Source organism: Cryptomeria japonica, chromosome 10 (assembly GCF_030272615.1).
Source record: "Cryptomeria japonica chromosome 10, Sugi_1.0, whole genome shotgun sequence".
NCBI lineage: Eukaryota > Viridiplantae > Streptophyta > Pinopsida > Cupressales > Cupressaceae > Cryptomeria > Cryptomeria japonica.
In genome coordinates, this window is record NC_081414.1 from 400,891,319 (window position 1) to 400,907,682 (window position 16,364).

Here is a 16,364-nt window from a genome sequence, read left to right on the forward strand (position 1 = left end):
GGTACATGTTTTATTAATATTTGGTTTTTTCGTATATTTTGACTTTGCATTTAGTTTATTTTATTTTATATTCAAATTTAAAATTTATTTTTAATTATTTATGTCTTTTTACGAAATTACTAATAATAATTAAAAGTTATTAGAGTTAGTTTAATTTATAATTATTTATCTTATTAAAATGCTAATTTATTATAGAACTTATATGTTTTGAATTTTTCTTTTAATTTGTATAATACATTTAATTTATCTCTCCATCTCTCTCTATCTCTCCCCTACCTCTATCTCCTTACCTCTCTCTCTCTCTCTCTCTCTCACACACACACACACACACACACACACACACACACACACACACACACACACACACACACTCACTCACACACACACACACACACATCTATCTTTTCCATATGCCTATCTCTATCACTCCTTTCTATCCTTATCTCTCCCTATTTATACCACTCCCTCTCTCTCCACTCTATGTTACTCCCTCTTTTTGTGTCTCTTTATTTCTCTATCCTCTATCTATCTATCTCTCTAAATCTTGTTCACACATTTCTTGTTACTCCTCCCCATCTCTATCTAAATATCTCTCACACTTTCAGATGCACTCCTTCTCTCTCTCTCTCTCTCTCTCTCTCTCTCTCTCTCTCTCTCTCTCTCTCTCTCTCTCTCTCTCTCTCTCTCTCTCTCTTCTTCTCTCTATTACCTCCTTTATGTCTCTCTTGATCCCTCTAGCTCCATCTTCATATCTCTTCCTCTCCCTCTCTATCTATATCTCATTATCTCTTTCTTTCCTTTTTAACTCATATTTGGATCCTTATAACTAGATGCACATTTCATTTTAGGCTATCACTTCTTGATTGAGACCTTAGTGCACAAACAACATCAATTTTTAAATGGCCTACCAATTGAACTTATGCACTGAACAAATGTATGCAAAATACACCAAAATTTTCCGTAATTGACCTTGCACACCTATTTAGCATAGCCATTGCACACCAAAGTACGATTGCTAGTATTATTTATATATATATTTACTTATATAGATTCTAAATAATTTGAAAAGAAAATTCAAACATTTTATTTATATTATTTTAATGTACCTAAAATTTTGTCTAAAAAAATTCCTTTACTGAATTGTATTCCTAACCTCTTTGAATCCTAACCATAATATAACTAACTCCAAATCAAAAGTTTTGCCTAGAAGCCTAATTCATCTTTAATTCTATCTCCAATTGAACTTTATACCTAACCATACCCTAACTATGTTTGAACTATAATCATAATTTGAATCTAACTCAAAAATTTATTTTATAAGTTTAATTAAACACTAATTGAATCATAGTCCTAGCCCTAATTGAACCCTACTCCTAATTAAACTCTAACACTAATATAATTGAACATAAATCTAACCCTAATTGAACTATAATCTTAACCCTAACTATAATTATAATTGAGCTATAATTATAATGAATGGATTTGATAATCTTTGTATTTTTTAAATTAGTTCATTCAATCTTAACAATAATATCTCTAAATATGTATAATCTTAGTTGAATTTTAGAGAATACATTTATTATTATTCAATATTGGAATATCAATAATGCTAGAGAATATATTTTTTATTATTAAACTAATATTAGTCCTTCACTCACTTGTCATGGTAATTACCTTGTAATGGTAACTACCAAGATTTTCACAACTAATTAATCGATTAATTAGTATCAAAATATTTTCCCCTAGTTTCAATAATAATGGAAAAGTTTATTTGTCATACTTGTTACCTTGTAACATATATCAAATCATAAGCCAGAAAAAATGTGCAAATTTTTTCCCTTGGAATTTTCATCCTAAACAAGAGATACCATTTGATGTGCTTAATGTCGCAAAAAACAGCTCATTGGAGGTTTTTCGTCTTTTCAGATGGGTATTCTATGAAATAAAAAACTTCAATCTTAAGCAACGGTCTTTATCTTTCAAGATGGAAGTAATGCAGGCTAATGCTAAAGATTTGCCGCATAGTACTGTGAGAGCTCACCCTATCGATGTTGGTAAATAGACAGTTGAGGGTATTTTGACTGGTGTTTTGTATACTACCATGGTTAGCAAGTTGGAGAAAGCTCACATGGACAGGGTTGTTGTGGACGTGGATAAGGAGATGGTTGCTGGTGTTGATGATTCGGGTCCTCCAGGAAAGCGCACTTGTGTCAATATGAAGAAGAAAGCTACTGGACTTGAAGAATGCCGCCAAGAAGATGCACCAACTTAGTGCTGATGTTGAGGAGAACCTTAAAAATCTGGGTTAATTTTTTTCTTTTGCTGGCCTTTTGCTATTTTTGTGGGCTGAGCTGTCTTTTGATCCTATTTGGTTGTTTTTGCTATAATTTTGTTATGATTGGTCTCTATTTGATCTATCTTTTGTAATATGATGTAAAGGGTTTCAAGGTCCCTTCAAAACCTGCCTTTTCGTAATAAAAAACATATAACAAATAAAAAAAAGTTTAGATTTGTAAGACCAAAATTTTCATTATTCATCCAAGTAATTATAATCAAAACATCTCCACAATATTATTATTGTATTTTAATTATTATATTGTTAATTTATTATAATTATAGTATAATATTACTGTATAAATTTTTTATACATACTATATTATATTATCAATAATATTATTTTATTATCTTAAATTTATATTATTAAATTGTATTAATATAACTAGAATAATATTATTAATTCATATTTTTTTATATTATATATATGTTTATTTATTTATATAAAGCTTTAAAAGATACAAATTCTAAATAGTTTGAAAAGAAAATTTAAACATTTTAAATATTATTTTAATATACTAAAAAAATTCATTTAAATGAAATTCAGTAATAAGATGCAAATTATTTGAGTCAATTAGATTGGAGAAAATTAATTTCTATAATTTAGAAACTTAAAAATCATGCATCTTAAACAAAAGAAAAATTTCATAGTTCTTATTTTTTGTGTGACTATTATATAAACACAAAGATCTCTATACGTCTCCCAATTAAATTAGCTAGTATAATTTTGAAGTTCCACAAAACTAGTTAATAATCTATTTTTAAGGCAATTTCTATTAATTGAATAATACAATAAATAACTAACTATGTGTGCTAAATGAAATTTATCTTCTTTTAAAGAAAAAGCAATTTCATTTATGGAAAGTTATAAAAGACAAACATAAATTTAAAATTGAATCTGAAATTAAAGATGATTATTTTTAGATAAAAAAAGTTACATAACAATTATCTCTATTTTTGTTTATCCATATAGTTTTAATCATACGTTTTTATTTATAAATTTGTACAGAAATTACAAATACTTTTTATATTCAAAACATAGAACCATAAATATTAATAAAATATTTCTATATATTTAAATTTAAATTGTAATAAATAATCAACATAGGTTAATTGGACTGTAAGAAAAATATAGATTAATAATGAAACTGTAAGAAAAATATGTTCAAAGATTAGAATCATAAATAAAATAAAATAGTTTTATATATTTAAATTTTAATTTTAATACTAATAAATAGTTTTATAGCTACCTTGCTTCGATTCCAAATCCACGCCATGATAGTTAAAAAAAATGGATAAATGAAAATTCTGTGTTATTTAACATTTAGATGATGGATCATATCCCTAACATTATGTATATAAACTTACACAATAGAATTCAGAAACAAGAAAAAAGCTATTCTATAAAAATAGATAATAGTGAAGATTACGAGGAATTAAACTATCCAAACACTGTCTTAAAAGTTTTTTTCATTTAGAAAAGCAAGAAACATTCATAATAAAAACTATAGAAGAGATTTCTTTACTGTTCCTGAACCCTAATATTGATTTCAATCTGAATCAGGTATAGAGGCTCCAATTTCAACGCCAAATAATCTAACACTATTGGAACCACCATTAGCTGCAAGACCCATTCCATTATCTTCAGCTACACTTGTTCCATACGCAGGGAAGAATCTCTGTTCTCTCAAATCCCTGGCAGTATCATTGTTTGAAACAATTCCTCCTGCATTTGAAATGCCATGCAGGCCTCTTGAAGAGTAACCCATATGAAGTGGAACATAATTAACTAGGCCTGGATTATTATTGTAAAATTGCATGGGCCTACCATTCACAAGAACCCAAAATTCTGACCGGCCAAAAGGTGAAGAAGGATAAAGAAAGTTGGGTGGTCTTCCAATGGTCTGTTGGTAGCTGATGTCTGCAGAAACAGTATCTCTTCTGTAACGATGGCTGACACTTATATAGAGCCTGCCAGTGGCATTACACCTCTGAAAGGAAACAATATCTCCTGCTTCAAGTATTTTTTCCTTGACAAATTTGCTCCATCCTCTGGTGAGAACATAGCTCTGGCTGCTCTTCCAGAATGAGTATCTGAATTCCCATTCTTTGTTGTTCTCAACATCTAGAAAAACAAGACTTTCATCCTTGTCCTTGATCTGTGATTCCCGAGGGAAGTTTCTCTCTGCATGCTGCTTGGGAATCACCAATCTGTTGAGCTTCCCTACATCACTAGGAGTCACCTCTTTGTCAAACAGATGCTGTGGAATGGTATTATCATGATGCAGATGAGGCTTTGATTGATTCTGAAAAAACTTATCTCTGCCCATCTTGGCCATGAATTCATTCAGATGTTCTTCATATGTGTGTTCCCTGATCATCTGCACCACATGCTCCTCTTTGTACTGCTGTTGAAACATAATCTCTATCTGACAATCTTCTTTACTGAGTAAGTTTCTTTGACAATCAAGACCCCTGAACTTGAGACAAGCCCTGTCATAGGCCAGTGCAGCTGCTTCTTGACTGATGAAGGTTCCAAGCCAAACTCTACCATGGCTTACATAGATCTGGGCTCCCCATTTCTTATTATGCTGGGGTACAACACCTTTGAACTGACAAGCAAAATGCTCTGATAACTCTGCTGTATTCTCTAGCTGACCCAATGGTGCATTCAAAGCTGCTGGTGCTGCTACAATTGCATGTCCAGTTTTGCTTGACCCAGAAGATGCATTAGAATCTGCACTTGATTTGGTTTCCTCCATCCTTCATGCTATGGAATCCAACCCACAAAATGAAAACATCAGAACATCATATGAAAAATACCACAGAATTTTTGATAAACACAAGAAAAAGGCACCGCAAAGAAAAAGAACACCACATAACTCTCTTATGATTCTCTTATGATGGTATTTAAACTGATATACCTGTGAAACCAATCACCCTGGTTTCTTGCAAGGTCTGCCACTGTTCTGATATTATACATATTGATTGTCATTAAGCGCAACAAACTACAATATGAAAGTTTTAAACTGAGCTTGTGATACTTACAAAAGCCCTCCTGACCTGAACAGAGCTATTATCACTGAAATCTCTACTTGTATGAACAAAATGCCACCCTGAAACTACAATCTGACAGTTACTATAAAGCTGTCAATGTTTTAAAACCGAAAAAACTAAATCATAAAAGATCGGAGAAAATTTAAGATAGAAAACAAGGAAACGCTTACAAATACATGATAGAATGAATTGTAGAGCAAATTTAACACCCAAAAACCCAAGACAGTACCTTGAAAAAATTGTTGAACAGAGAACTAAAATCAGTACCAGAGAGAAACAAGAGGCATGAGGAACGAAGAAGGAGAATATCAAGTTAAAGGCAGAAGTTTTAATGCAGATTAAAGCTACCATTGAGTTTATATATATATATATAATATAGCATAAGTTGTTATCATCAACGTGCTTTTCTGCTCTATTTTAGGGTTTGACAGCACATGAAATGCTACTGCAGGTTGTAAGACTGTCAAGAGTGAGTCCCATCTCTTTGTTTTTCATGGAAACTTACCATTTCTAGTGCCCGCAGACATGCCTGCCAACTAATGAATTCAAACTTTGCTATGCTGGCTTCTTCAATCCTTTGTCGGATATTTTGTAAACTGCAGGAGACTCTGATTTTTTACAGGTGGTTTGTTGCATGGCTACACTAGAACGTAGCCAAAGGATGCATAATCTGTCCTTTTTAGCTGGATAGATTAAAAATCACTTGCATGGAGAAAAACCTCAAGTTTTCATGGGGTAAACACTAATTTTTTTTTTTTTTGATGATAGTTAAACATATCTGATTAGTACATTCAAGTGCTAAGATTTCTGGTTATGGATTGATTGGATGGTGCATGGAATTAGAATGTAATTGTTCTTATTGAAAAAATATAATCTATTGCAGTTTGAACTTGAAGAAAACAAAGATTCTATAATTCATACATGGAAGATTATAACAACTACTTATATTTTTCAATCTATAAAAATAGGAACATCTACACTGAAAAATCTCTTACACTGAAAAATCTCTTTCATTTCAAGTAATGCATGAATTGCCAAATCTACTTTCAATATGAATGAAGGAATGTACTTAATCATAAAATTTTAGCCTTTACGCCATGGAAACTCAGAATTAGAAAACATTGAACTAAGATATTTCTGATTTTTATCTATCCAACTAAAAAGGAGGATAGATTATGCTTTTTGAATAAAACTGGTACAATTGCATTTGCATGTACAAGAAACTTGAAAACATGTCTATGCATGTCTATAGTCCATGTCAATAAAACAATTAGTAATAGCAAGGGAATGAAATATGTTATTTATTTATTTATATAAATCTTAGGATAAATCAATTAAATGATATTGGAAAAAAATATTATAAGAATATTAGGGGGATTAATAAATATATTAAATCAAATGTTTTGAATTTATATAACTTAAATAAAATATTTAGTTATTTTTGTTTGATGTAAAATTTAATTTTATCGAGTATGATGTTTTGAACCACATTCAGTAATCTATTGTTATCAAGATGGAAATGAATCATTGTGATCTGAAATGTCAGCAAAAAACATACACAATTTAGTCTATAAGCTTGCACAATCTACCTAATGGACTCTCTAAAATTCATACCACCTATTTTATGGAGCATTTCAAATTGATTTATTTTAGTAACAAAATTGAGATATGCTACTTAAGAATATTAAAATGGAATATTAGTTTTCTTTGTCTAGATCACTTTGGAAAATGTGGATTTGTCCTTGCAAGAATATAATTAATCTTGTAATTCTTGACCTAACCCTTCTATATGGAATTAGTCTATGATAATTCCTAGTCTTAGAAATTAAGCATTATAATTAAGTAGACATGCAATATGACCTAGAATATCAATGCAACGTGGATGTAATTGGATGATTATTTTAATGGTCCTTGTTGTGTGCAAGAGGTCTACATTTTATAGATTTCTATATTTATAAATAAATTTGAGGATCAAAATTGATTCTTATGAATGAGTGCAAATGGAAATAGGTATGGATAAGGTTATGTATCAACCCTTGGTAAAAATACCACCAATTCTATGCTTTTCATTACATAAAGGATAAGCTAGCCAAAGTGAGTCAAAAATAAAGGAAGAAATTATAAGGTATGAAATTATCACCATTACATTACCCTCTCTCCTATTTGCATGTCAAAGTAAAATCAAGAAACTAGAATAACAACTGGATATTTATAAACTTATAAAATAATACAATTATGGATGTAGATGCCACATTGATATATGCTTCCTTACAATTAGTGCTCGTCTAAAATATTTCAAACAAAAAAGAAATAAATCAATGAGTAGCATCTAAAAAATATTCAAATAAAACATAAACATAACTACTAAAAATATCTAGCAAAGTAAAGTTCTAGGTAGCTAACAAGTAGATTGTTAACAAGTTGAAAGTAATACTTTTAAACCATACAGTCATTCATACATAAAAGTATGTAAATATGAGGATATGATCATATATATTATCTCAATCTCAATACATCACATGTTTCATATAAGTCTCTTTATATAATTATATCAGATGTCCCTCTATTACATCTCTCTTTCTCTTATTCTTCCCCAATTAACACATTTTATTCCTAATTAAATAGGTACAACAAAATCTCACACACATCTTGATGGTTAAGTTATCCACTGATCATGCAATCTTTTGGTTAATTATGACACTTCATTTACATGTCAAACCGAGAACTTATCTTTTAGCATGGTTTCCATAATTTATGTATATCATTAAATTCTTTGAGGTTATAATATTATGTATATGAGAAGAAAGAAAAATCATAAAGAAAGAAAAGCTAAATGTTGATTGCACAAAAAATATACTCTTAAAGTAGAAATATTTTTAGAAAAAAAATAAACATTAGAAATTCAAAGTTGATGTAAATGCTACAAGCTAATGAATCTCACCAAGATACAATGACAAAAGTATCCTTTAAACTAAAATTGTGAGAACCTATGCTAACTAGGGTAGACACCCAACTATAATACACCTCAAGTGGACCCTTTCTTGGGTAAATCCAAGCCTTCATATTTTTCTTTGAGTAAACTAGTGACCAAATTAGCAAAAATAAAGTACTAATAACAAATTGGAGATAAAAGGAATCAAAAGACAAAAAATTAATATTCTATTGAACTCAATCTTATCACTTGAAATTGCACCCTGCTAGAACTATCCCAACATTCCAATGACACAATGGAAATGATTTGAAGGTGTGGGAGTTGTCCCTCTTAGACATGTTTGGCATTAATGTCAAATATTCTTGCAGCATTGTTGAAATATCTTGTGCCCTTGATTAAGAATTTCCTAAGGTGACAAACTTGTGTAATCAAATGTACATCATATTTCATGTCCTAATAATGTGATTACTGGGTAAGTGCACTAAGATGGTGTGCAAAAAAGTGGACACCCTCTCAAAAAAACATCTAAAAACTACTAATGCATATGTTTTTTAAAAAAAATTTAAATAACCCATTCGCGTTAAGTCTCATATTATCGAGCCTAAATCCAAGCCAAAACTCGTACGGGTTTTTAAAAACAAAAAATGCGAACGGGTTTTTAAAAATAAGAACGCGTATGGGTTTTTGAAAACAAAAATGCTTACGGGTTTTAAAAATAAAAAAACATGTACGCGTTATGTTAGTAAGAAAAACACATACGTGTTTTGCTTACATAAAGTTAGATTAGTAACATGGAGTCATATGCAATTTTTTTACCATTCCCTTAGTTTTTTCAGTAGGATTTATACATAAAATATAACATTTAAGTATTAGTTACATTTTCTTATACTTTAAGTTATATTTTATGTATATATTGTCAAGATGTTTGAGAGTAGTTTCAGATCTTTAAGAGTCATAATGGAGATTCTATATTTTAGGAGATCTTATTATTTTTCAGACTTAGTCAAATTTCAGTAATCAGTCATCTTATTTCATCATTCACTTGATATCTCTCCATCTCATGCTCTTTGTATCCCCTAAGCTCTAGACTTATCTATTTTCTTATCTCTCTCCTTCTCTCTTCACCTCTCTCTATCTCACTCTCTACTCTCTCCCCAAGCTCTAGATCTTATAATTTCTCAGACATAATCAAATTTCAGTAACCACTAAGCTCTTATTATCATTCTCTCTCTCTCTCTCTCTCTCTCTCTCTCTCTCTCTCTCTCCTCCTCCATCTTTAGACCCATCACTCCCCCTTTCCCCCATCTCTCTATCTCTCACTCTCCTCTCCTCCAAGATTTAAACCTATCTCTCTCACCCTTCTTTATATCTCCCCTCTATTCTCTAAGTATGTGACTCTCTCTCTCTCTCTCTCTCTCTCTCTCTCTCTCTATATATATATATATATATATATATATATATATATATATATATATATATATATATATATATATATATATATATATATCTTTGTCCCACCCTCCCATGCTCTATCTTTGTTTCCCTATCTTTCCTCTCCCTCTCTCCACATACCTCTTCTTCCCTTCATATATATATCTTTGTCCCACCCTCCCATGCTCTATCTTTGTTTCCCTATCTTTCCTCTCCCTCTCTCCACACACCTCTTCTTCCCTTCCTCCCCAGCTCTATTCATCTTCATAAATCTTGCTCTCTAATTTTGTCTTTCTCGCTTCCCCCCTCCCTCCTTCCCTATCTATTTTTCTTTATCTCAAACTCTTTATCTCCCCTCTCCTTCTCTCTATCTACCTCTCTTTTCATCCCTCACTACTTTTAACTCCCTTAAATCTCTACCTTATTCCATTCATACTCTCTCTCTCTCTCTCTCTCTCTCTCTCTCTCTCTCTCTCTCTCTCTCTCTCTCTAAATATCATCTCCACTTCTATCTATCTAACTTATTTATATCTCTCTCCTTCTCTTTGCACCTCTCTCTCTCTGTATCTAGCTATTTAGATAAATAGTTAATGGGGGGAGTGCAAAAAGGTTGGTAGATATAGATAGGTAGATAGAAATGAAAAGAGAGAGGTGGAGATATAGGTAGGGAGAGAGAGAGATGTAGGTTGAGAAAAAGGCAATAGAGAGAGAGTGTGAAATTGATAGAAGTGGTAAGGGAAGGTTTGGGAGATAGAAGAAAAGATAGAAATAGAGGTCTTGTAGGGAGGGATATATATATAGAGAAAGAGAGAGAGGAAGAGGGGAGATAGTGATAAGTTGAGAGGGGGAAAATAGATAGAGAGAGGTGGAGAGGAAAGAAGAGAGATAGATATTATAGGTGATATATACAAAACTGGAGGGGAGACTTGGAGTGAGAGAGAGAAGGAGAGGTATTTAAAGATAGGTCAGGTAGATAGAGATAAGTAACTAGAGAAAGAGTATGGAGATGGAAGGAGGGAGGGAGAGAGATAAAGGGAGATCTTGAGAGAGAGTGAGGTGAGATAAATACTATAATGGAGGGAATGAGGTAGAGAATTAGGGGAGATAAAAGTAGATAGGGATGAAAAGAGAGGTAGGTAGAGAGAGGGAGAGGGGAGATAAAGAGAGCAAGAGGGAAGATAGATACCCATAGAGAGAAGAGATACAGGGAGAGGGGAGATAGAGAGCATAGATAGATGCGTACTTTATAGAGAGGTGAAGTAAATAATACCTCTCCTTCCCTCCCTCTCGTTGAGTATCTCTCCTCTCCCTCATTTCAACTCTTCCTTCCACTCTTATATATCTCACTTGTCTTTATTTTCTTCCCTCCCCACCTCTCTTTATCTATTTCCCCCTCTCAACTTATCACTATCTCCCCTCTTCCTCTATCTCTTCCTCTCTCTATTCATGCATCCCTCCCTCATTCCCTCCACCTCTCTACTTACCCCTCAAGACACCATATGACATCTTTTAATATCCTAGTACCCGACATGACCCCTTAGGACACCATATGACCCCTTAGGACAATATGATGTCTTAAGGGGTCATATGGTATCCAAAGGGGTAATATGGTGTTCTAACACATGTGTGGCCCCTTAGGACCCCATATTACCCTTAACGATGCCATATGACCCCTTATCACCCCATATGACCCCTAACAACACCATATGACCCCTTAGGAAACTATATGACCCCCTAGGACACCATATGACCCCTTTTAGCATCCTAGTACATGACATGACCCCTTAGGATACCATATGAGTGCTAAGGATACTATATGACATCATAAGGAGTCATATGGTGTCCTAAGGGGTCATATCATGTTCTAACATATGTGTGGCTCCTTAGGACCCCATATAACCCCTAACAACACCATATGACCCATTAGGACACCACATGACTCATTAGGACACCATATGATGTCCTAATGGGTGATATGGTGTCCTGGGGGGTCATATAGTGTCCTAAGGGATAATATGGTGTCTTTAAGGGTCATATGGTGTCTTGAGGGATCATATGGTGTCGTTAGGGGTCATATGGGGTCCTAAGGGGCCACACATATGTTAGAATACCATATGATTCCTTAGGACATCATATTTTACTAAGGGGGCATGTGGTGTCCCAAGGGTTCGTATGGTGTCCTAAGGGGTCATATCGTGTCATTAGGGGTCATATGGGGTCCTAAGAAACCACACATGTATTAGAACACCATATACACCATATGACCCATTAGGACACCATATGACCTATTAGGACATCATATTGTCCTAAGGGGTCATATGGTGTCCTAAGGGGTCATATGGGGTCATAAGGGTCCACACATGTGTTAGAACACTATATGACCCCTTAGGACACCATATGACCCATTAAAACATCATATGGTGTCCTAAGGGGTCATATGGTGTCCTTAGGGGTCATATGGAGTCCTAAGGGGCCACCCATGTGTTAGAACACCATATGATCCCTTAAGACACCATATGACACCTTAGGAAGTCATATGGTGTCTTAAGTGGTCATTTTGTGTACTAGAATTTTAAAAGGGATCATATGGTGTTCTCAAGGGTCATATGGTATCATTAGGGATCATATGGTACCCTAAGGGGTTATATGGTGTCGTTAGGGGTCATATGGGCTCTTCAAGGGTCATATGGTGTCGTTAGGGGTCATATGATGTCCTAAGGGGTCATTTCATTCACTGGGATGTTAAAAGGGGTCATATGGTGTCCTAAGGAGTCATGTCATGTACTAAGATGTTAAAAGGGGTCATATGGTGTCCTAAGGGGTCATATGATGTCCTAAGGGGTCATTTCATTCACTAGGATGTTAAAAGGGGTCATATGGTGTCCTAAGGAGTCGTCATGTACTAAGATGTTAAAAGGGGTCATATGGTGTCCTAGGGGGTCATATAGTGTCCTAAAGGGTCATATGGTTTCTTGAGGGGTCATATAGTGCCCTAAGGGTCATATGGTGTCTTGAAGGGTCATACAATGTACTAAGGGATCATATGGTGTCGTTAGGGGTCATATGGGGTCCTAAGGGGCCACACATGTGTTAGAACACCATATGACCATGTAGGATACCATTAGATCCTTTAGGACATCATATTATCCTAAGGGGTCATATGGTGTACTAAGGGGTCATGTCGTGTACTAGGATGTTAAAAGGGGTCATATGGTGTCCCGAGGGGTCATATGGTGTCTTGAGGGGTAATTAGAGAGGTGGAGGGAAGGAGGGAGGGATGTATGAATAGAGAGAGAGGAAGAGGGTAGATAGTGATAAGTTGAGAGTGGGGAAATAGATAAAGAGAGGTGGAGAGGGAAGGAGATAAAACTAAGTGAGATATACAAAAGTGGAGGGGAGAGTTGGAGTGAGGGAGAGAAGGAGAGGTATTCAAAGAGAGGGAGGGAAGGAGAGGTATTATTTACTCCACCTCTCTATCTTCCCTCTCCCTTTATGTATTTATCTCTGCTCTCTCTATGGGTATCTATCTTCCCTCTTGCTCTCTTTATCTCCCCTCTCCCTCTCTCTCCCTGCCTCTCTTTCTATCCCTATCTACTTTTATCTCCCCTAATTCTCTACCTCCTTCTCTCCATTATACTATTTATCTCACCTCACTCTCTCTCAAGCTCTCCCTTTATCTCTCTCCCTCCCTCCTTCCATCTCCAAACTCTCTCTCTAGATACTTATCTCTATCTATCTAACCTATCTTCAAATACCTCTCCTTCTCTCCCTCACTCCAAGTCTCGCCTCCACTTTTGTATATATCACCTATCTCTATCTCTCTCCTTCCCTCTCCACCTCTCTCTATCTATTTTTCCCCTCTTAACTTATCACTCTCTCCCCTCTCCCTCTCTCTCTTTCTCTATATATCTACCTCCCTACAAGACCTCTATTTCTATCTTTTCTTATATCTCCCAAACCTTCCCTTACCACTTCTATCAATCTCAGTCTCCCCCCACTCTCTCTCTATTACCTTTTTCTCAATCTACATCTCTATCCCTCTCTACCTATATCTCTAACTCTCTCTCTCTTTTCATTATCTATTACCTTTTTCTCAATCTACATCTCTCTCCCTCCTTGCCTATATCTCTACCTCTCTCTCTTTTGCACTCCCCCCATAAATTATTTATTTAAACACCTAGATAGATAGATAAAGAGAGGTCCAAAGAGAAGGAGAGAGATATAAAGAGGTTAGATAGATAGAAGTGGAGGTGATATTTAGAGAGAGAGAGAGAGAGAGAGAGAGAGAGAGAGAGAGAGAGAGGAGTTAAAATTAGTGAGGGATGAAAAGAGAGGTAGGTAGAGAGAAGGAGAGGAGAGATAAAGAGTGTGAGATAAAGAAAAATAGATAGGGAAGGAGGGAGGGAGGAAGCGAGAAACACAAAAGTAGAGAAAAAGATTTTTGAAGATGAATAGAACTAGGGAGAAAGGGAAGAAGAGGTATGTGGAGAGAGGGAGAGGGAATATAGGGAAGTAAAGATAGAGCATGGGAGGGTGGGACAAAGATAAAGGGAGAGAGAGAGAGAGAGAGAGAGAGAGAGAGAGAGAGAGAGAGAGAGAGAGAGCTTAGTGATTACTGAAATTTGATTATGTCTAAGAAATTATAAGATCTAGAGCTTGGGGAGAGAGGAGAAAGTGAGATAGAGAGAGGTGAAGAGAGAAGGAGAGAGATAAGAAAATAGATAGGTCTAGAGCTTAGGGGAGACAAAGAGCGTGAGATAGAGAGATAGGAAGTGAATGATGATATAAGCTAACTGATTACTGAAATTTGACTAAGTCTAAAAAATTATAAGATCTCCTAAAATCTAGAATTTGCATTATGACTCATGGAGATATGAAACCACTCTCAAACATCCTGACAATATATACATAAAATATAACTTAAAGTATAAGAAAGATATACTTAAATGTTATATTTTATGTATATATCCTGCTAAAAAAACTAAGGGAATGCTTAAAAAATTACATATGACTCCATGTTACTAATCTAACTTTATGTAAGAACATAACGCGTACATGTTTTTTGTTTTTAAAATCCCATACATGTTTTTTGTATTTAAAAACCCGTATGCGTATTTGTTTTTACAAACCCATATGCATTTTTTTGTTTTTAAAAACTCGTATGCATTTTGGCTGGGATAGCAAGGCTGAGGCTTGAGAGCCTTTTTTTCTTCTTTTTACATGTTTTCTTCTTCCAATCTGGTTTCTCAACTTCATCGTCATCAAGTTTACACATTATCGAGTGGGTATTTCTAAAATTGCCACCATAATTTAACCCATCTTCTAAGCTTTCTAACCATATTTAAAAAATAAAAATTGAACAACATTAACATATTAATCTTGAATTTCTTCTACTAATTTCTCCATAGTTCTCAAAGACATATGTGTACCATTGTTTTAATAACTTTTGATCTACTTATCCAAATTAAAAAAAATTTATATATTATTGTAGTTCACTTGATTCTTTACACTTTAAAAACAATTGCATTTTCAATTATTTTGGTGCTAGTTATGCTTCGCACACGAACATGTACCTAATTTTCAGGATGTGCCCATTTCAAAAAATCATAAAAAAAAAAATACTCAACAAAAAATTACAAACAAATACACAACTTCTAGTGCTCACTCTTAACCATATTCAGTATTGTATATCTGTACATTGAGAAATTTTTATAAAGCACTTGCAGTGCATTGTGGATTAGATTCACTATATTATATCACTGTGTATACTTCACGTATGCATAATGATATATTGTATGTGAACTATTGGGATACATTGTACTATTGCTTCTGAATCTCAAGTGATTCGAGATCATAAGTTGTTAAAAAAGTAACAGAGATAATACTTTGTATATTGATTCATAATAGTTGTTGAAAATTGTGATATATAGTTAGTGAGAAATTTGAAATCTATCAGTGAGATAGTATTGTTAGTGAGGCATATCAATCAGCCAGTGAGGCATTGTAAAAAAAAAGTTTTAGATTAAGCCAGTGAGGCATTTTTGAGTGATTTTTCTTCCCTTAAAGGGTTTTCCACTCATGAAATTTCCTATGTCAATTTATGTGATTGTGTGATTCATTTACTACTATTTCACTTTAGTTATTTTCTTCATATTGTTACACAAGCAAATCAAACAAAATTAAATTGTTAAGTGGTATAAAAATCTTTGGCTTTGTTAGAACACTAATTCACCCCCCTTCTTAGTGTTCTCTATACTCCAGCAAATGGTATCAAAGCAAAACCTTGGCATAGGTCTTTTAGGGGATTCCTGGTGGAGTACTGATTATGGCCAATCAAAAAGGTCTTTCTATAGCCAAAGCACCATTATTTGATGGTATTGGTTATGCTTTTTGGAAGTTTAGAATGAAAAGACATATAACCTCACTAGGCTATGAAGTCTAGACTATAGTTGAAACTGCATATACTTCCACTAAAGCTCCTTCTACTCCCGATGAGAAAAGAGCTTATGAATGTCATGCAAAGGCTGCAAATGCCATTTGTTGTGGATTGACAAATGATGCACTTGTCAAAGTAATGGATTGTAAAAATACAAAATCCATTTGGGATAAA

The 16,364-nt window shown here is 33.8% G+C and overlaps 1 protein-coding gene across 5 annotated transcripts; it reads right to left on the reverse strand.

The window, feature by feature from the left end:
• Positions 1–3,787: 3,787 nt before the first annotated feature.
• On the reverse strand, positions 3,788–5,758 carry LOC131038558 (putative AP2/ERF and B3 domain-containing protein Os01g0140700). Of its 5 annotated transcripts, none has more exons than XM_057971038.2 (4): positions 5,621–5,758; positions 5,383–5,450; positions 5,259–5,303; positions 3,788–5,104 (listed from the first exon to the last, which is right to left on the reverse strand). In XM_057971038.2, the coding sequence occupies exon 4, from the start codon at positions 5,094–5,096 to the stop codon at positions 3,885–3,887; it is 1,212 nt and encodes a 403-aa protein (XP_057827021.2). In that variant the 5' UTR covers positions 5,097–5,104; positions 5,259–5,303; positions 5,383–5,450; positions 5,621–5,758; the 3' UTR covers positions 3,788–3,884. The 5 variants fall into 5 exon arrangements, with proteins under 5 accessions (XP_057827021.2, XP_057827020.2, XP_057827019.2 ...); XM_057971037.2 differs by having other exon boundaries at positions 5,383–5,456; XM_057971036.2 differs by having other exon boundaries at positions 5,383–5,463.
• Positions 5,759–16,364: the final 10,606 nt, after the last annotated feature.